Source organism: Heloderma suspectum, chromosome 4 (genome assembly GCF_057233095.1).
Source record: "Heloderma suspectum isolate Gila_16-S chromosome 4, 16-S_ref, whole genome shotgun sequence".
Classification (NCBI taxonomy): Eukaryota; Metazoa; Chordata; class Lepidosauria; order Squamata; family Helodermatidae; genus Heloderma; species Heloderma suspectum.
Window position 1 is genome coordinate 312,177,820 of NC_139461.1, and position 20,475 is coordinate 312,198,294.

Genomic DNA, 20,475 nt, shown 5'->3' on the forward strand with positions numbered 1-20,475 from the left:
TGGGAAAAGGAGCTAGGGGAAGGGCTAAACAGCTCCCTCCTAGAGCATTGGTTCCTTTTCAGTCCTGTCCCACCTCATGTGACTGCTTAAGAAAAAAGATGGTCTGGAGATCCAGTCCCATGAATTGCCTCTGCCTCATCTAGCTTGGCCTGTAGACAATGTATCTGCCAATCTAATCTTGGTCTGCCAAGCCAATTTGTCATTTTGAATAGGTGCGGACATATGCTTGGACTGTTGTGTCCTGAAGTTCTTATCTCGTTTTCTGTACAAATCTGGGATGTTTCTGTCTTTTCAGGTGCTGGAAAATTACTCTGATGGACCTATGACCCCAAAACAGATCCTGCAGGTCATAGAAACAGAAGGTCTAAAGGAAATGAGGTTGGTAATGATCTTCCTGTCTAAATCAAAGAGTGGGGTGGGATGGGATGAAGTTGACTTCTTTGCTTTCTCTAACCCACCTCTTCCTCTGCCTTTAAAAATCCACATTTGGTTTGAAAATGTACTATATGTTGTACTTTAGCTTCAGTTGGAGCATTTCCTGGATCTCTTGGACAGAGAGCTGTGCCCTTAATTGGAGTGATGCATTTCTTTAATATGCCAAGTGCCGGTTATAGGCATGGGGAAGGCTATGGAGATGTGTATGTTTTCGGGGTGGGGGAGTGGTGGTGCTGTGTTTTGTCTCAATGTATAGGCTGAGTTTGCATGAGCATTTTGTTTTTTTCTACCACAGCAGTTACTACTGCATGTGTCCCTGTCATGATAAGTAGTTGTATTTGACAAGGGGTAAATGCCGTGTTTAAAAGAGATGGAACTAATGATGTCATATTGTGAGCATTTAACTCACTGTTTTAAAATGGTTGCAGAGTTCCTGTGCTTCAGTAGCATGTTGCTAGTTTTGTCCATTTGGTATTTGCTAGATGGTATTATTGTTGCTCCTCGCTTTCACTGTGTGTGCTCTTTCCCATGGGATTATGAGATAGCCTCATCCCCCCCACCCCCCACATAAGTGTTATGTGGGGGGTGCAAACAAGGAACAGATTACAGCACCACATTTATCAGTATTATGCTTACTGTTGAGTTCAGGCTACATATATACTAGAACATAGTATGAACATATACTTGGGCATATCCCTGCCGCTCTCGTAGACACCTGGTATGAAATGAAAGACAATTTCCCCTTGAATTATCTCACTGCAGAGAGCTTGAAGAGGAGAGGTCTTCCACTTTGTGCCAGGCACAAGAGACCAACATTCCAATTCTGTGAGAGATGCTCAAGTATCTCACAGCTTCAGACTTCCCAGGTCTTCTCCAAAGTGACCATTGCTTTACACCAGGCGCAAGGGAAGATCAGAGCCATTGAGAGAGACTGGCACTATTTCTGACTTCTTCCAAATCCTGGTGCAAAGTGAAAATTAGACCTTGCTCTCAGTTCTCTGTGTGTACTGAAAGACATGGAGGAGGAGTGGAGCGGATTTAGTGGTAGCCAAAAATAAGTTCAAACTAAGTCAGATTTTGTTGGGCTTGTAGATCTAAGGAGTCAGTCTTTGAGAGGATTACATGGAGAACTGCCATTGACAAAATCCATTAGTTGTTGTTAGACCAGGATAAATAAGTGATGCTTAAAAGCCCTTTTCAAACAGGGAACAAATCTGGAGTTAGTGGGGTCATGGTGGCAGGCCTTGCCCCTGAGCTGCATGTGATCAGTAGTAGACTGTAGGAAAACTCTGTATGCAAACATGTGTAGGGTCTGTTCCAACAATCTAGCAGCGGATGTAGGGCAGGATCATCAGAAAAGAACTGAAGTGTCTGTGAATGTGATGGCTGCAAAGAATGGTAGAGTTAACTTGGTACACTCTGATGCTGTGTCCTAGACTGAGACCATTTGTTTCAAGACTTGCAAAAAAAAAAGTATGTTTAGAGTGTAATCCTACATTGGGCAACAGCTTTAAATGAGACAGAAGCCTAAATATGGAAATAATAGTATAGATCTAATTAGTTATATCTGTATTCTCTGCCTGTATTTAACCCTGTAGAGCAGGCATCCCCAACCTAGTGCTCTCCAGATGTTTTGGACTTCACCTCCCATCATCCCTAGCCATTGACTGTGCTGGCTGAGGCTGCTGGGAGATGTAATCCAAGCCTTCTGGAGAACACCAGGTTGGTGAAGTTGCTTTCTTTGTGTTTCAAAAATAAAATGGACCAAACTGACTACTCCCTGTTTTGTTTTGTCGTGAGTGGCTTGTCTGCAAGTTTGAACATTTCATTTTGTGTTAATTCCGCTTTGTTTTCCCATTTTTTCCATGGGCTGTTTTCCCCCCACATGTAACCGGCATTGCAATGGAACCACTGCATGTCCACAGAAGGTAAATGACTTCTGAAAAAGGATGGAGCATCTGCAAAAAGTCTCCTTCAGGGATTTAAATGACTCTTTTCTCTGGCATGGTTTTTTTTTTGCCAGCCTGGTCACTGCAGATCACAGGCCTATGAGTACTTCTAATATTTAACGATCCCAAAGTGACTAACCCAGATTTTCACCTCTCCTTTCTTTGGCATTCTAACATAAAAGGTCATCCTATAACACCTCTGTCAGTTTAGGCTCTGCCTGTGAAAAGCCACTTTCCTGGTTACCTATGGTGAGCAAAAATCACCTCCAGGCAAGCAGATGATCTTTGACTCTTTCTCACTTCATTGTCTACCACAGAGAGGAACTGAGATGCAAACTCACACAGCCTTGCTATCTTCCCAGGGTAAATGCGGTGTAGCTGGCTTGGTGCTTTCCCTTTCTACCTCTTTCTCTCTCTGGCAGAGAGAGTCCATAGCTCTAAGTCTAAGAGGGAGAAAGCAGGTAGGTAATGGCTATCTTCCCTCCTAGGAGCAGGGGAAGGGGGAAGAATGTCAGAGGAGCAGTAACTGCCTCTCTGTCTTCTGGGTGGAGGAGCTCCTGCGAGAGTGCTGTGCAAGGGGAAATTGTAGTGTCTTGAAAGCGAAATCGTATTGTTCTTCTTAAACACCTCCAAAAAATTGGTTTGTTTCTGTTTTTCAAATTTTGTTTAATTAGCAGGAGAGCTCTTGCATGCAGCTCTGATCAATTTCTCTGTTTATTTTAGCAGCTCAGCCCTTGCAGGTTTGTCTTAATGTTGATAGTTAAATTATTTGTGGGGCTTTGGTTATTGAAATAAACAAATTTTACAGTGACAGATTCTTCCAATCAGCTAATATTTTATATGTTGTTGTTGTTGTTGTGGCTAATCTTATCTAAATGAGGAGATACCATTGAGAAGCTTTAGGGACACAGATCAGCATGGATATTGGTGCTTTCCCTCCTAAAACCCTGGCGTCTATGTGTATGTCATACAAGGGTTGTTCATGGAAAATACATAGTTCTGTAGCTGGTAATTTCCCTTCAGCATTTCTCTTGGTTTGGGGGTATCAGGGGAGAGGAATTATCTATAACTACAGAAAGGTACAGATGGGATTTCCCTACAGTATTCCCAAAGAAGTGGCTTGAGTTTCCTCAGTGGCTATCAAAAGAATTCTAGAAAAAGATTCCAGCAAACAAATTGAACTGAAGGTGAAGCCAAGAGTTCTGTCAAACCTGCTTCCTTCTTTGAAAAGCTGAAGCTCAGAACATCTTGGGGGTTTTATTTCTAAGACTGAAAATGTTGCCTAATGTTGCCTTAGAGCAACTTTCAGTTCTGTTTTTATTAACCATGTCCTCTTTAGATTTAGAACTCTTCTGGTCTCCAGATAGAGTGGCGTCTTCAGTGCTGTACAAGTATCTGGAAGAAGGGATGTGGCTTAGGTTTTTTCTGCACTTCTAGGAGAAACCCAAAGCACATGATTATGTAGTTTGGATGCTTGCCCCAGTGGGAACTGAAGGAGCTCCCCTCTTCCCAAGCACAGCATGGGAAATGTATTGGATGGTCTGTAATGAAACAGCTCTTTGCCCTTCAGCAAAAATTGCTCAGCAGGATGATTGAAAATTATTTTTTCAGAATATAATTTGATACTAAAGAGTGTGCCTTAATAGTTCATGAAATAAAAAACAGTGATTCTGCGAAGTAGTCAGGTATTTGAGAAGGTTGATGGAGAGGATGTGGTATTTATGTCATGTCAAGTCAGACTGAAAGAGTTTTGGGAACTTCACCGTGTTTATCATGGTGTGCTATGTAGGGGTATCAAAGTACCAAATGTTTGCCACAATTTTTCCATCGGGTATAAAGCGAAGGGTGTCTGACCTGCCAGATCCATTTATGCGTATTTTCCTCCCTTCAGTGGCACATCCCCACTGGCTTGCCTGAATGCTATGCTCCACTCCAATTCAAGGAGCTGTGATGGACTTTTTTACAAACTCCCTGGGCGCATCAGCCTTTTCACCCTCAAGGTAAGGCCGGATTACTCTTTCTCCTGTCCAGGGATTGGATGAAGGTTAGCTGGCTAATGAATATTCTATGAACTTAACACCTGGCATATGATAGGAACTCGGGTCTAGAATTTCTTTTATGCCAGCCTTTGGGCTCATAGCTCAGTTCAATGAATATATCTTAACTTGCTGTTCAGCTTGCATAGCAATCATAGAATATTGTATAGGATTCAAGCATTAGCATTATGAGATCTGCTTTCTTAGCATACGGCCTGTTTCTTCTAGCACTTCTTGTCCATGCCATCTTACCAAAGTGGCTGGATCAAGGTTAATGTGTTTGCCAACCAGGCAATGACTAGGTATTAGGCATAGGGGTTTCCATGTGATTCTCCAGTTTGGCTCATGAAGGAGAATTAATTAGAGCTCTGATTGGTTCTTGTAGAAAGATGCTGTGCAGTGGTCTCGGAACCTGTCTGCACCTGAAGGAGAAGAGCTAGATGATACTGCTGATGCTGAAAGCAGTGGCTCCAACGAAGCTGCCAGCACTGTGAGTGGCGACAATGATGGTAAGTGTCTGTCTACCCAAATCTTGAGTTGTTTGTTTCTTCTGTGGATGTTGATGGCGTGATTTTTCCTTTCCAGTATCTCTAGATGAAACCTCTTCAAATGCCTCTTGTTCCACTGAGCCTCAGAGCAAGAGTGTGTCTGCTGTCCGGGAGAGCCATAGAGCAGCTTCACAGGTACGGAGGATAGGATCTGGGGTATGGATCAGGGTAGCTGGGAGAGCGCAGCCTGGGAGACTGGGTCAGAAAGGGTACAACTTTCATTCACTTCTCTCCCAAAACGCTAGCTTAAAGTGAACATTACTGGGTGCTTCATGATAAAATTTGTTAAATTTCTTGAAGCAGTTGTGTTGCTTGGCCAAGTATTTCCCCATCGTGTATTTCCGTCCATGGTTACAGAGATCAGATGTAGGGCTCAGGGGTCCACACATTTTGGCTAGCCTTGATAGCCAGCCAAACTTTGTGGTCCCCGAATGTTACAGTGGAGACAAGATCGTCATGTCTAGATGGTGGGATGCTGACATTCAGAACCTCTTGGAAAGTCTCACTGCTTTCTAGGTCTCTCTGAATCTCAGTGCAACTGTGGGAATGAGCCACTGCCCTTCTGAACTGTTGCACTTGTCAGATCAAACGCTAGGGTTGCCAAGTGCGTGGTATTTTTGTGAACTGCCCAGAGAGCTTCAGCTATGGGGAAATATAGATTTAAAATACTCTAACATTTAAAACAGGCTAAAAGACCAGGACACTAAAATACTGGAAAAATAAAAAGGTCTTCACCTGGTGCCGGAAGGAGTACAACATAGGCGCCAGGTGAACCTCTCTAGGGAGCTCGTTCCACAGCTGGGATGCCACAGCAGAAAAGGCCCTCTTCAGAGTACTAGTTCAGAGTATTCTGACCATTTCTAGGAAAGGAATTGTACCCCCATTGAGCTGGCATCTTCTGCTACAAATGATTTTGTTAAGGAAAGGATATCAAAGCATTTGGTCTTGCCAAGAGGGGAGGCTGCTTGTCCCCTTAGGGTACATCGATATTTTCCTACTAATGCTCTCTTTTGGTCATCTCTGGAACATAGGCAAGCAAACAGAAGAAAAAGACAGGTGTGATGCTTCCCCGTGTTGTTCTGACTCCTTTGAAAGTAAATGGTGCTCATATGGAAACTTCATCAGGTGAGCAGACTTCCTTACTCCTGGCTAACATATCTGCATGGCCTCTCCAGTCCCATCAAGCTGCTCCTGAGTGTAATTTGCAGTAGAGATTTCTTTGGTACTTGTTAAATCTGCTAGTTCTCTTAATCAGGTTTCTATATTCTGTGCGCTGCGCTTGTCCATAATATGACTTCCTGAAAAATGTGCTTTAAATTGAAGTGCCTGTCCCTCAGCTTGGAGTTCCTGTTCCTTCCCATAGCACTGTTCTTAAAAATGAGAGGAATGAGGGCAGGGGTTGGGGGAAGCAGAGCAAAAACAGAAAGACGAGACACCTATAGCCTCTCCAGTTGTAGACAGTTTACCAGGTGTTGACATGGGAGACCTGTGTTGAAATCCTTAGTCATGATTCTTGGGATGATCTTGAGCAGCTTAAAATTTCTCACCTTCACCTGCCTTATAACATTGTTGCAGGAATAAGTAAAACAAAAGCTCCAAGGCCATTTAACCTCTATGGGTGCAATCCTACACGTGTTTAGACAGAGAAAAGTCCTGCAACTCCCAGCATTCCCCCAACCAGTGTGGCTGGCGGGAGGGATGCTGGGAGTTCTAGGACTTTTCTCTGTCCAGACATACATAGGAGCGCACCTTGAAATGATAATATTCCCATCACCAAAGCATCGTTATTGTTTACATAGTGCTTGCATGTAGGCACTGCACAAAAAGAATGAGAGAAGCTCTGCTGGCAGGCTTGGAATTTTAAAGATGGACAGGAAGGGAAGAATCCACCAGAGGGGAGTAATCATTCTTTTATTGTTGCATTTATTTCTAACATTTATAAACCGCGCTTCATCCATTGGGTGGATGGCAGTGTACATAATGTTATAAAAATGAATACCGTATAATAGTAATACAGTTGCAAAATAAGAGGCATACAAGTTATTCAACCAGCAATAAATAAACCAATTAAAAACAATTCGTAAGCGTAAGGAGGGTGTGAAAGGGAGACTTTGAAACCAGGGTGGACTTCGTGGGGGTGCTGTGCCTTATTGCATTCTGTGTTGCTTCTTGCTTGGCTTGTCCCCTGCAGAAATCCAGACAATGGCAGTCAGAATAAATTATGCAAACTCTGGCTACTTCATGCTAACCTTTGGGGTTCCTGTAGCATGGTGTTTATGCACTAGGCATGCCCTTACCTGACAGCCATTGCTGCTTAACTTGTTAGGAAGTTGTATTTAATAATACTGGGGTTGCCATGAGGAAAGTGGGGAGCAGCAAATGTTGTGAAGTGGGTCTCCTCCTGCTCACTGGTGTGTGTTTTTCAGGGTTCACAGGGAGACAAGCTGGTGGTGAGAGCAGCAGTAGCAGCTCCTCAGCCATGTGCAGCAGCGCTGTTCGCAGCAGGACAGAAATCACCAGGGACCCTCCTCAGCTGCTCCGAGGATTCCGTAAACCCTCAAGCGGTAGGCGTGGTCCAGCATCCATATCTAGGTTTATTGCTTTCAGAAGGAAGCCATTCGGCTTTTTATAGGCTCTGTTTCCTTTGCCATCCTCTTGGGGTTTCCTCAGTTGTAATGCTGCCACTCTGGAATACCCATCCAGTGGAGATACATCAGGCTACCTCTGCTGTCCTTTAGACAGATACTGAAAACATTTTTATTTTGTCAGACTTTAATACATAGTTCTGCTGCTCTCTTAAACTGATTCTTAATTTGCTGCTTTTAGATGGCACTATGTTAAATTTCTATTTTTAAAATTTACATGGGTTTGATTGTTAATTGTATTGCGTTCTTTAATATAAGCTGCTCTTTGTATTCTATAAATAGAAGACAAGTAAAAATATTAAATAATGCAACCTTGGTCTATGCTCCTGTGAATAAATAAAATTGTGTACAAATAGTCAAGGAGCGGGAGCAAAGACAACTGATTGCTCTGCTTGTGCAAAAATAGGTTTTAAAAGTTATTGATAAAACTGTAAATGTTTTGATGGGGGATGACAGGGGATAAAGTGATAGTATTACTATTACGTTGTTTCATCAATTTCTAGCCCGTTTTTCTGGGTAAAATCCCTCACAAAGCAGATTTCAAAATACTTTATAATGCAAAATGAATAATCAAATCATTAAAACAATAAAGAATATTCAGTACATTATGAAAATAACAAAACAGATAGCAGCAACAAATGAAATCTTAGTTAATAGCACAGTACACTAAATTTAACCAAATGCAGACTGGAATAAATAAGTCTTTAAAAGGCTCCTGAAGCCCCACAAATGAGGCCATATGCACTTCCGGGGGGGATGGCACTCTAAAGATACGGGGTTACCACAGAAAACGCTATGTCCCGATACAAGCTCTGTAGCCTCCTGAAGCGAGAGAGAACACACAGCACTGTTGCACTGCATGCCTTCCCACCGCCACACTGTGTTCCCCTTGTTCCGGGCCCTCTTAACTTTGCTGCCACCGTGGTGGCAGCTCTGTGAAAAGCTGCTTCTTCCAACTTCATGGCTCTCCATTGCGATGGCATGGCAGTGGCAAAAGGGGTGTGTGACTTGGGAAACTGAGGGTAGGCAGCTGCTCCAAAAAACCCCACCAGCTGTTCTCTTCCTGCAGCAAATGCCACAGTGGGGAGCAGCTGGCAAGGCTCCCCAGAGTACCTGCTGGAGGCAGTGGGATGACAGCAGTGGGATGGGCAGGGGAGCAGAGCAATTCACCACTCCAACCACTGCACCCTGATGCGGGCGTCTCACCTTGCTTCATGGGAGGGCCAGCCCTTTATTCACCAATCTCAAAGCTCTCACTGGTGCACCAGAGAGCAGGGCCTCAGATGGTGATCTTAAATCTTCAGCCGGCTTATACAGGGTCAGGCAGTCCGTCAGATTCCAAACCTGGTCCCAAATGGTTTAGGGCTTCCAAGGCTAATACCAGCACCTACATTGGGCCCAGAAACAAATATGCAGCCAGTGTATCTGAACACCTAGTTCCTCTAAGTGTTCTAGCTGCTGCATTCTGCACCAGTTGTTGTTTTCAGTAATGCTGTGCATTTTATCCAGAATAGTTTAGGAATGAAAGTAATGCCTTAAGCATATCTGGTCTCCCAGCATAACCGGATGTCGTACTGCCATCCTGCTGTCTTGTGGTGCTTTTTCAAAGTTTTGCAAGTAGATGCTGCTGCCCCCTGAAGTATAGGCTGGACAGGCATTTGCTGCCAGAAGCGAGTGGCACCAGGCCATTGTGCCTGGAGTAGCTGCTGAGCTCCTCTTCAGAGCGTATGGGTGGCTCTCATCTGTCCAGACATGCTCCAGGCACCACTTCCTTGTAGCAGAACACTTTGGGCAGGAGGTCAAGGAGTGTTCTCATTGATGATATTATACTTGCTTTTGAGAGGCCCAATTGTTCAATCTAGGCTGTTTGAAATATGTCTAGAATGAACAATTTCGCCTCCCAAAAGAAAGTACAGAGTCCCGTTTCGCATGCAACAAATAACCCATGGTTTGTTAATCATGGGTTGTTCAGGAGCATGTGGGAGCAAGATGGCTCACAACTGCTTGCCCATTTCCACTGTGCTAAACAACCCAGCGATGCCCTGTCCCTGAGCTGTTCTCCATTATTTGCAAACCCAGAACTCTGGATTGTTGATGGACCCAAAGTTTGAACCCATGCACTTCCAACAGGCCACAGTTTCTTAATTGTGGGTTGATGGTTGCATCTGAACCGGGTCAGAATCAGTGTCTGTCTATCTGCCTCTTTCTCTCTGAGCTGCCTGTATCTTCCTTGCATCTGTGTTAGTATTGGCTGTGTTGATTTTTAGAAACCCCCTTGAGTGAGCTTTCTCTGTGTCGAAAGGCTACAGCTCTGTGGAGGGGGGGGGGTTCTTGAGTGTTGGCTGTGTAAATATTTCTGGTTTTATTGGCCCTTTGGAAATTGCAGGACAAATGAAGAGGAACAGGGGCGATGATATAGACTTTGAGACGCCTGGCTCCATTCTAGTCAACACAAACTTGCGAGCGCTGATAAATTCCAGAACCTTCAACGCACTGCCCTTGCACTTCCAGCAGCAGCTCCTGCTTCTCCTTCCTGAAGTGGACAGGCAGGTATGAATCCCCTCCAGCTACCTCTTAGGAGTGCCTTTACCCCTCTGTTTCAGGATAGTGGTACACACTTCCTGTCCACTGTGCTATGCTTCCCTTTAGGCTGGGACAGATGGACTGATGCGGCTTAGTGGAAGCGCACTGAATAATGAGTTCTTCACCCATGCTGCTCAGAGCTGGAGGGAGAGACTGGCTGATGGTAGGTGCACTGGTTCTTCTTGAGTGACTGGTGTTTATGGGGGGTGGGGGGTGTTTGCGGTTCTGAAGCATGGGCTGCTGCTTGGAGGAGGTTTTGAATTCCCCTCTGACAGTCAAGGGGCTGCCTGGCCCCTCCCTATCTACAGATGTGTCAGGAGCCATATCAGATGATACAGTTCAGGTGGAACAACATGAGTCTGGCGTGTGTTGCAGATGCGAGTTTGGCAAGCTGCTCAACTCATTGCCTGATGCTTGAGTAGCACTGTTCAAGCAAGGCTGATTTGATTTATGACGTGGCCGCCTCCTGCTTTGAGAGCGCAGATCCCAACAATCTTAACAAAAAAATGTGGGCTGCTTTTTCTGGTTCCAGCATCCATCCTTTTTTCCAGCCTTCCTCGTAGGTGGGTCCATTGAAATCGGTTGCTGCAAACCTACTGGAGCACAAGCCCCTGAATGCTGTCCACTCTCTCCTAGTTTCTGGGAAGTGGCTTTAAAAATCTATGGGAAGACTCAGGTGGATTATAAAAAATGAAAGAAAAGCATTCTGTGGCGGCGGTGGCCTGCCTGGTGTGGCGTTGCCTCTGTGTTTTAGTGTGTAGCGCTACACTTGCTTCTGATCATGAATTCTCTTGAGCATTTTGAATGGTCTGCATAGTTCAAGGCCTTTTCACTTCTTGGCCTAAAAAGCCAGTCTAAATCAAAGTGTCTCGCAATTGGTCTTATGAACGTATTGATAGCCATTTTGAATGCTGTATTTTTAGTGGAAAAGCAAGACATAAATTGTAATAATGAAAAGTAATGCTCCCGACAGTGGTTTTAGGCCTTCATATTTTATATTGGTTTATGCTGCACTCTGGTTTTAATTTTTCTGAACTACCTAGAGAGCTTTGGCTATTGGGCGGTATAGAAATTAAATAAATAAATTTACACTTCGACTTGCATATGTGTTCAGGGGAAGGAATTCTGGAACTGTAAAAGCAGTCACACTTGAGCATCCTATCTTCAGAGAATCATTTCCATATCAATTTGGGTGCTAAGGCATCTGTGAATGTCTGCCAGGGTTACAAAGGATTCCAGGTTATGTTCAAGGGCAGCATTTCCCAACCTGGTACCCTTCAGATACGTTGGACTACAACGTCCAGCATCCTCCAGCTAGTCCAACACATCGGGAGGGCATAGGGTTGGGGAAGGCTATTCTAAGGCACCCTCCTTGGCCTCATGCAACTAAGATCATGCCCAGTGCTCCCTGCAGCTGTACGTTGCAGGGGACATTTAGTGGTGATGGGCAAGCTGTCTTTTGGGGAAGCTTGTCCACTCTTGCCTGTCTCCTGTCCTCCTTGAGGAACCCCTGAAACTCTGGTAGAAGTCCAGGGTTCCCTAAGACACAGTTTCAAAACTATTCCTCTGAGCCCTGAGCTTGTATTTTTCATCTTAAAGAAAATCAGAATTCTAGAACAGAAAAGATACACTGTAGATAACACAAGATGTTAGAGAAAGTGTAAAGCACACTTTCATGAAATGACTTGTCACAATTAATGCTGATCCTTTGGTGCTGTTGCCAAGTACAAATTTCCTTGAGCATCTTGCTAAGACCAGTACAGCCCATCTAATAAAACGCAAGAGACTTATCCCATGTCCTGGATTCATCCTGCTGTGTAATTTCCTAGTGTGAAGTTTGTGGAGTTGGGATCTTTACATCTGCTTCCTCATGCAGCAGGTTGTTCATTTCTTTGCAGGGGAGTTCACTCATGAAATGCAGGTTCGCATAAGACAGGAAATGGAGAAGGAGAAGAAAATGGAGCAGTGGAAGGAGAGGTTCTTTGAGGACTACTATGGGCAAAAGTAAGTGCACCATGTGTGTTTTAAATACCAAATAACGTAATGTCCTTCAGTGCCAGAGCAGGAACGTTCCAGGCGACCCTCTCTCTACCTCCAGCCTTTATTTTCTTTCTCATTAAGGCTTGCCCTTTCATCTTAATTACTGGGCTCAAAGGGCAAGCCTGTAGTACTCTTAATACCAATTGCTTAGTAAGAAGCTAACCTCCTCCCAGCTATTTTTAAAATTGTACTGAAAATTGACACATTTTTTTAATATTTGAACTCAGCGGCCACCTCAGTGTATCTTTAACTGTCACCACACAGGAATATAACATTCTGGTGGTGGGCTTTACCTTCTTTAATATGGCAGCTATCAGGTGAGGGCACTAGAATCCACTGGAACTTTCTCTTGTGCAAGCCACATGGAAGGGAGCATGATCTCCTAGAATCATAGAATAGTAGGGTTGGAAGGGGCCTACAGGGCCATCAAGTCCAACCCCCTGCTCAATGCAGGAATCCAAGTCAGAGCATCCTGTTTGTATCCAAGGGGATTGTGCAGCAGAAGCACCTCGAAGGTTAAGCCTGGGAAGCACTTATGGAAGTACCTTCATAGACTGGGTTGATTTTTGCCACAGGCTCAGGTGGCAGCCAGGCATTTGTCTAATAATACAGGGTTCCTTCCTCTGTTAACTGTCCACTAACTTGATTCTGTGTCACTGACCTACAGGCTTGGCTTGACCAGAGAGGAGCCCCAGCAGCAAAACTCAGTGCCAGGTAACACGGGAAACAAGACTGCCTCAGCCTCCCACAAAGAAGCTGCCCAGGCACCACGTGGTCCTGTCACCCGGCAGCGCGATGGGCATTTCAAGAAGCATTCCCTCCGGTGCAGAACCCGGAGGAGCCTCTATAAATTGCGTGAGTCTGAGCAAGCAGAGGCTGCAAAAGAGGGGTTGTCCGTGGAGGCAGAGTCCACTGACTGTAGAGACACCAAACCAGAGGTGGACTTGTGTGAAGGGAGCCAGACATCTCTGAAGACGGAGACTCCACCTGAGGCAACCAGGGTCCTGAGCAAGGCAGAAGATGTGATGTCGGTGGCAGCCACGGCAGACAGAATTCCTGGCTTGCCCCAGGAGCCACAAGATCGGGAGCCCAAGGAACAGAAGCGAAAGTGCTTCGAGCAAGCTGCCTCTGCCTCCTTCCCCGAGAAGAAGCCCCGGCTTGAAGACCGTCAGTCCTTTCGTAACACAATTGAAAGTGTTCACCCAGAAAAGCCACAGCCCACCAAAGAGGAGCCCAAAGTCCCACCCATCCGGGTACGAGAGAGTCTCATACCTGTTAGTTGTCTTTGGGATGCAGTACTAGAGCTCCCCGGAGCAGCCTGCAGGTGCTTCGAGCCCCTGGCTCAAATAAGGATGTGGGTGACTAGCTGCTGTTCCAGCTGGCTGCACTACATTTGGGCCCTACTGTAACATTCCCTGCATTTAAGTAGTTGAAGTGCTGTGTTGGGACCATGCTGAGCACCCTTGTTTATCTTCCATTTCGGCATGTGGGGGGCGGGGGAGGAAAGCAGAGAAGCAAGTGAGCTGATGCTGAGAAAAAGCCTTCCTTTTGCACCCATTTGGGCTCTCCCTTCCTTGAAGGATAAAGCTCTTCATTTCTCTGTCCATTGCTCTTTAAACAGAGGGGTTCCTATTACAGTTCCTTTAGACATAATTTTGTCATATTTGCAGTATGGCCTAGATGTGGCTGCACCACTGAGAACACTCAACCTTCCCCTCAGCTTGTCCCTTTCTGAATAAATTTGGTTTTTTCCCCATTGGGTGTAGTTACTTTAGCTGCACATTTGGCAGAGCTTCAAACTTGCATCGTTTGGCTGAGAAAGGGCCTGAGTTAGAATCCTTTTCCTGGGCATATCCATCTTATGGATGTATTTAATGCATTTATTTGCCACCTCTCCAAAGTTCAAGGTGGCTTACAACAAGAGTTAAAAACCTTAAAATACAATACAATTAAATAAGCAGAAAATCGTTTACGTGTCCTTCCCTCCTCCCAGGCTACTTGGGGCGGGGGGTGTACGTCGGGGTGGGGGTGGGGACTGGGATTTCTAATGGAGAAAGCTCGCCAAACTACAATTCCCAGAATTTGGGGAAGGGGACCCAGGGCAGTTAAACGAGTCTGCTTGGTGTCTCTAGAGCAGGACTGGGCAATGTGTAGCCCTCCAGGTGCTTTGCCCTAGAATTCCCATCATCCCCTTTGGCTTTGCTGGCTAGGGCTGATAAGAGTTGTAGGTCAAAACATCTAGAGGGCCGCAAATTGCCTGCCCTTGCTCTAGACCCCACCAAGCGCCCCTGTGCCAAAACCATTTACTAGTTTTTAAAACGTGTGGTAGTTCTCCAGCACAGGCGTAACGGGGCTTTTTTGCTGTACAGGCACCAGAACATTGTGTGAAACTCCCTTCTTGTCTGGTTGTTTTTCAGATTCAACTTTCCCGCATCAAACCCCCCTGGGTGGTTAAAGGTCAGCCAGCCTACCAGATATGTCCTAGGATTATCCCCAGTACAGAGCCCTCCGGCCAGGGCAGACACGAGGTCCCAGCCGCTGCTGACTTTGAGGCCTGTGCTCTGCAAGGCCGGGCCCAACGAGAGGCTGCTGCTCCTGCCACCGCCATTGGGGGTGGGGGTGGGCCGGGTGGGGGTGGGGGTGGGCCGGGTGGGGGTGGGAGGGGCACAGACGAAGGCGGTGGCAGTGGCGGCGGCAGCAGGATCCGGCGACCCAGTAACCGCTCCAAGTGCTGGAGATCGAAGAGAACTCACGGGAAGCGCATGCCAAGTTTACAGCGAACACAGTTATTGTCGCCTTCCCACCTAGAAGAAGAGGCTGGCTTTGAGCTGGCTAGCACAGTTTTGCCTGCGGGTATGAGAGGGGCCTGCTTTCCCACCCCTGAGGGAGATGTTGCATTTGAACAGGCTGCCAGCCATACGTCACTGGCGGCAGATGTTGCATTTGAACAGGCTGCCAGCCATACGTCACTGGCGGCAGAAGGTGCCACCCAGCTTGCCAAGTCCTCAGGAGGCAGCCACGTGGAAGGCAGTGTGGCTGAGCTGCCTCTTGGCGGCATAGCCATGGAGACGCTGTTGGATAGCTCCGGGCAGCTCCTGAGTGCCCTCGGTAGCGAACATACCCCAGGTGCTTCTTCCCAGGGAGGTCATGATAAAAAGGAGGAGTGGGAGCTTCCTCCAAGTCACCAACTAAGCTGTTCTTTGCTAGAAGATTCTCCAGTGAATCTCCTCGGAGACACAAGGAGTGTGGAAGGGCTTGAAGGTGCCATTCTGAACTGCAACTCTACTGTGAAGGAAACCTCCAGTAGCTCTTGCTTAACCATAGATCTGCCATTGGAAAGCAATGAGGAAGATAGGTGTGATGTGTCTGGCTCTCATGTACAGGAGCGTCCAGAGAGCTCTAGAACTGTTGGGATGGAGGAGTTGACCCAGCAATTCCACATGTCCCCACAGCAGCTGACAACACAATGGCATGGAAGAGAAATGCCAGGTGAGCTACACAGCAGTGACAAGGATAAAGCTTCTCTGTCAAAACCAATTCCACTGTCAGATGGCTTAAATGCTTCCCATGGCGGATACGCCCCCAAAAGTCTTCCGCCATGGGAGATGCTGTTGAGGACAAGAACAGAGATAGCTGGCCAGCAGGCAGAGGCAATGCCAAGCACCAACCCCTTGAGTGATGATGAAACTCAGAGCATGCTAAGCGAGACAACAGAGACCGCATCCGACTTAGAAGCTGAGCTAACAGACGAGAATGTGGAGTTGAACCAGGAGAGCCGCAAAGCTGCAGAGAAAGGCGCTGCTCCCATCAGGGGCCACCTGGAGGAATATAATGGGATCAGATCTGAATGTTCTGTAAGAACTGACACGCACGTGCGCAGGGAGGACTTGCCTTCAGAAGCAGGGGTCACCAACCGCTGTCAGCCACAGCACTGGAGACTACAGCCATCTCTTCAGAAAGCTTGCACATCTGCTCTCCATGCTGATGTAGAGAGCCAGGAAAGGCCACTGTTGAGCACCCACAAGCCTCTGTCTGTAGAAGCATGCAACCCTCTTGTGGTACAGTTGCTCCAGGGAAGTCTGCCTCTGAAAACGGTTCTTCCGGGGTCTCACAGTAGCCCCAAAGCGGTGGGTGCAGCCTCTCTGAACAGACCCGCTACAGAGCGTTCGTTCACAATGGGGAGCAAGAGCAGCCTCTCCCAAAAGGCCCCCCGGGATGAGGGGATGGACGCGAGTGGCACAGTCAGGAATGGGTACTGTGTGCCAGCGTCTTTGAGGGATTCTCCCAAAAGGCAGTGCACTCCTGACCCAGCACCCTCGCCTGTCGAGAGGCTGGAGAAAAGCCCCAAATTTAGTCTCGCCTCAAACTCTCCAGATCAAGTAGTGAGTACTTCCCAGAAGCGAGGGGGAGCATTCTCTTCCCACAATGGTGAAGATCAAAAAGATTCTTCTGCTGCTGTCCCTGCAGAACCTCTTGCCAGTGGGAGCCCAGAAAATAAGCTAAATGCAACCACAGTACCCAGGTTATCCCCCAGCAAAACCTCTCTGGGTCCTGACCAGTTGAGTGGAGATTCTGTTCCTAAGAGTCATGGAGTTCGTGGGAAAAAGGTCTTTGGTTCTGGCTTTGCTGCTAAAGCACAGCATTCCAAAGTGCTGGAACCCTTTCCCATTGTGGGCATGCTGTCACACAGCAAGGTAACGTCCCTGCCACCTAAGAGTGCCACATCTGGAGCTGGCATGCAACCCATAAGGGAAGATTGGCCTCCGAAGCAGCGTGTTCCTGTTGGAGGTGGTGGAGTTGAGAACAAGCACGTCCTGGCGTCCTCTGGCCCAGCCAAGAGGAACATGGAGAAGAGAAAGGAGGCCTCACCCAGCCCTGCTGAGTTGATGGAACACCTGCAAAGTTTCCCCCTGGTTAGGGACTTGCCCTTTTTCAAGTTGCCAAGAGAGCCAGGAAAGGGGCTTGCCCAGCCTCTGGAGCCTTCCTCCATCCCTTCGCAGCTCAATATCAAGCAGGCCTTTTATGGGAAGCTTTCAAAGCTGCAGCTTAATTCTGCCAGTCTTAATTATGCCTCCAATGCGCCAGTTTTTCCCAGAAATCTTGTGGGGAGCATGATGCCGCTAGGCCACAAAGTGAACTTTGCAGCATCCCGTGGTGTGTCCCTGTCTGCGCAGATGTTTGCTGATAGCAGCACTATGGAAGAAATTTCACTGAAGTGTTCCTGCAGCCTTAAAGCCATGATCATGTGTAGAGGCTGCGGGGCATTTTGCCACGATGACTGTATCGGCCCCTCCAAGCTTTGTGTGTTGTGCCTTGTGGTAAGATGATGAATTACAGCCCTGAAAGGAAAAGTTGTATATTTAGTGTGTCTGTTTTGATAATGAGGATCCTGGAACCTGTACACAAGATATCATTCTGGTCATAATAGAGGCAATGTTAACGCTGTACGTTTTGGTTTTCCTGCTAGAATTGGCAATTGGTCATGGGGACAGTCCAGTTTCTGAGGGTTTGTCCCTTGTAGGAACTGGTGAATATTTTGCCTACTTAACGCCCTCCCCGGCACTGGGGATCTTGTCCCGTGAGCCTTTTGGAAAAGGAGGGGCTCTGTAGGAAATGGGGCTGGCGCCATCTGTTTTTAAGGTGTGAGTTAAGTGTGCCCAGCTTGCTCAAACGGAGCAGAATTCTGTCTTCCATTCTCCCTTCCTGCCATCTCCCTCGTGTGACCTGTGGGTGTGGAAAACATTTTGAGAGCCCTCCGTCTAGGGACAGCAGGAATTAAATGGCTGTGGGCTTCAGGGATGGAATGCAGGAAGTGGGGTGGCCACTGGAACAGTGAGCATGTTTCATCTTCTATACCAGGGCAGCTTGGCTCTGTGCAGCTGTCGGAGAGAGTGTGGCTATTGTCAACTAGCAATAGCCTGAGAACTTGGGTCACCAGTCAGTGTTGGGCTGCATTCTTTCTTTCTAAGCAGTGTCATTTTTTAAAATATATATAGATATATATAAATATAATTTTAAACTCTTTGTTCTTGGGTGTAAAAAGTGAAATGTTGGCTCCTGTATGTACCCTCTATGCATCTGTTCGATCATGTATTTATATGTTGTACACAGTACTGGCCAATTCTGTAAATTGATGTTATGTACATAAAGGGTTTTTTTTAATTCCTTTATTTTTCAGGCTGCAGCAGTATTGCATTAAAGTGGTGTTGATTATTAATTGCTATCCATAGTCAGAGCTGCTGTATTCTGTCCTGCCTTAGGCAAGGCTGGCCATCTCTCAGCTGTGACTGCCTATTTTACTGTCTAGGTGGGCTGTGCTGCCTTGAGGAGAGAGGACAGTGTTTGTTTCTAAGGAAGGCCTCACTCAGCTGCTCAGGCATTGATGTTTTGGTCCCCCCACCCCATAACTCTTAGCAGGAGCTGAAGGCAAGCACCCAGGTTGTATCCCTACCTGGTGTGAGCAGGCAACCCGGTGTTTATCTTTGGGAAGTGCCTGTTAGCAATCGGTTTTCCATATGAAGATGTGAGGGAGGAAGCAAATTCTCCATTTGTATTAAAGTGAATGGATAGTGAAGGTCTGCTATCTTCCTCTTCCCTTTAGCTCTTACCTACCTCTTCCTTGACTAGGCTCCTCTCTTTCATTGTAGACCTCCTTGCTTAAGAGCTATAGAAGTGTAGAAATCTGGGCTTCATCTCCAAAATGGTTTACTCTTAACCAGTGGCAGCTTTTTAGTAGGAAACATGGGAAAGAGAGGGCAAGGTGAAGTGAATCGCGGTATTAAAGGCAACTAAGCTGATGGTCTGAAACCCGCTTACCAAAGATGGGGGGCACAGCTGGGTCCCCTTCACTCTGCATCCTCCAGGGCCACTATTGTGTACAGACTGATCCTGGTCTGGTGGGGAGGAGTCCTCTCTGATGACCCCTGATGTTGTATGTCCCTTGTGGTATTGGAAAAAAATAAAACATTTTGAAAAGCTGAACATGTACTTAAAATCTTCCTTCTGAAATTGGCTCAGTTCCATGTGATGTGGCAAGAGTTGCAACCAAGGCTACCTTGAAATGTGCTTCCTTGTTGGAACTGTGGGTGATCTTCCCCCAAAATAAAGAGTGATCAAAACAGGTTATTAAGAATATAGGAAGAGCCCTGCTGGATCAGACCAAGGGTCCATCTAGTCCAGCATTTCATTCATAGTGGCCAACCAGCTGCCCAAAGGAAACCCACAAGCAGGACATTGAGTGCAACAGTACTCTCCTGCCCATGTTTCACAGCAACTAGTGTATACAGGCATACTGATACTGGAGGTAGCATATAGCCATCAGGACTAGTAGGCATTAGCCTTATCCCCGGTGAATTTGGCTAAACCTCTTAAAGCCATCCAAATTGGTGGCTTTGTGGTAGCAAATTCCATAGTTTAACCATGCACTGCATGAAGATACCCTTCCTTTTAAATAAGTGGTGGGAGCATAATATTCTTTTGCTGAGTTTACTCCAGCGTTTGGATCATCTGTGGCAAGGTGTTCTCTCCTCATGCTGCAGTTTTGTTTTATTCTTTGTAATAGTGGGGACTGCTGCTGATGGCAGGAATAGTAGACAGGACCCACCAGTTTAGATCTAGTAATGCCACTTCAACACTGTAGTTCACTTGCTTGTAAGTCACTGGTTCTGAGGCCCAGCCCAAGACAGGTTGCCTTAAGTAGGTGCACTGCATGAGCCGGTGTTCCGTGCTTTGTTGCTGAGGATTATGATATGGAGCATGCGAGTGTTTCGCCCTCGTCTGCTATTTGCACTGAAGATCCCACATCAATCTCAGATTCCACACTAGTTCACACAGGACCTCCAAAACCACCACCACCCTGAGTAGTTGCTGGAGCTGTGAAGTGAGGCTAGCCTTTTTTCAGCCAGTGGGTCTGGTCCCCCACCCCCTCCAACTACTCCAGCATCCAGAGTTCTCTGTCCCCTTCCAGTGGCAGAGATCCTTAGGAAAAGGCTAACTAGGCAGTAAGTCCTTCCTCTTGTGACAAAAAGCTATTCATAGAAATGGTTTCCTCCCGAGTGCTACCAACTACCCACGTGGCAGGTACTGTGAGGTACAACTTTGCAGGCTGCTGCCCAGGTGGGGACCATCTGTTGTACTTTGTTGTTCCATCCAGTTTATTGTGGCTGGTGTTAAACTGATGGACTGTGGGTTGAGGAAAAAGTTAATGCATGTGCGTGTGCCATACATAAGGCTGCAACTC

At 46.6% G+C, this 20,475-nt stretch overlaps 1 protein-coding gene across 1 annotated transcript in view; it reads left to right on the forward strand.

Moving 5' to 3' along the window:
• The window catches only part of ASXL1 (ASXL transcriptional regulator 1), a 33,422-nt gene extending 14,205 nt beyond the window's left edge, over nt 1-19,217 (forward strand). Inside the window, 11 exon segments of the mRNA XM_084854566.1 lie at nt 296-378; nt 4,276-4,384; nt 4,806-4,985; nt 4,987-5,103; nt 6,000-6,093; nt 7,395-7,532; nt 10,000-10,163; nt 10,263-10,359; nt 12,095-12,200; nt 12,904-13,489; nt 14,654-19,217. Of these exon segments, the coding sequence (XP_084710692.1) occupies nt 296-378; nt 4,276-4,384; nt 4,806-4,985; nt 4,987-5,103; nt 6,000-6,093; nt 7,395-7,532; nt 10,000-10,163; nt 10,263-10,359; nt 12,095-12,200; nt 12,904-13,489; nt 14,654-17,563 (4,584 nt within the window). The 3' untranslated portion in view covers nt 17,564-19,217.
• Nucleotides 19,218-20,475: the final 1,258 nt, after the last annotated feature.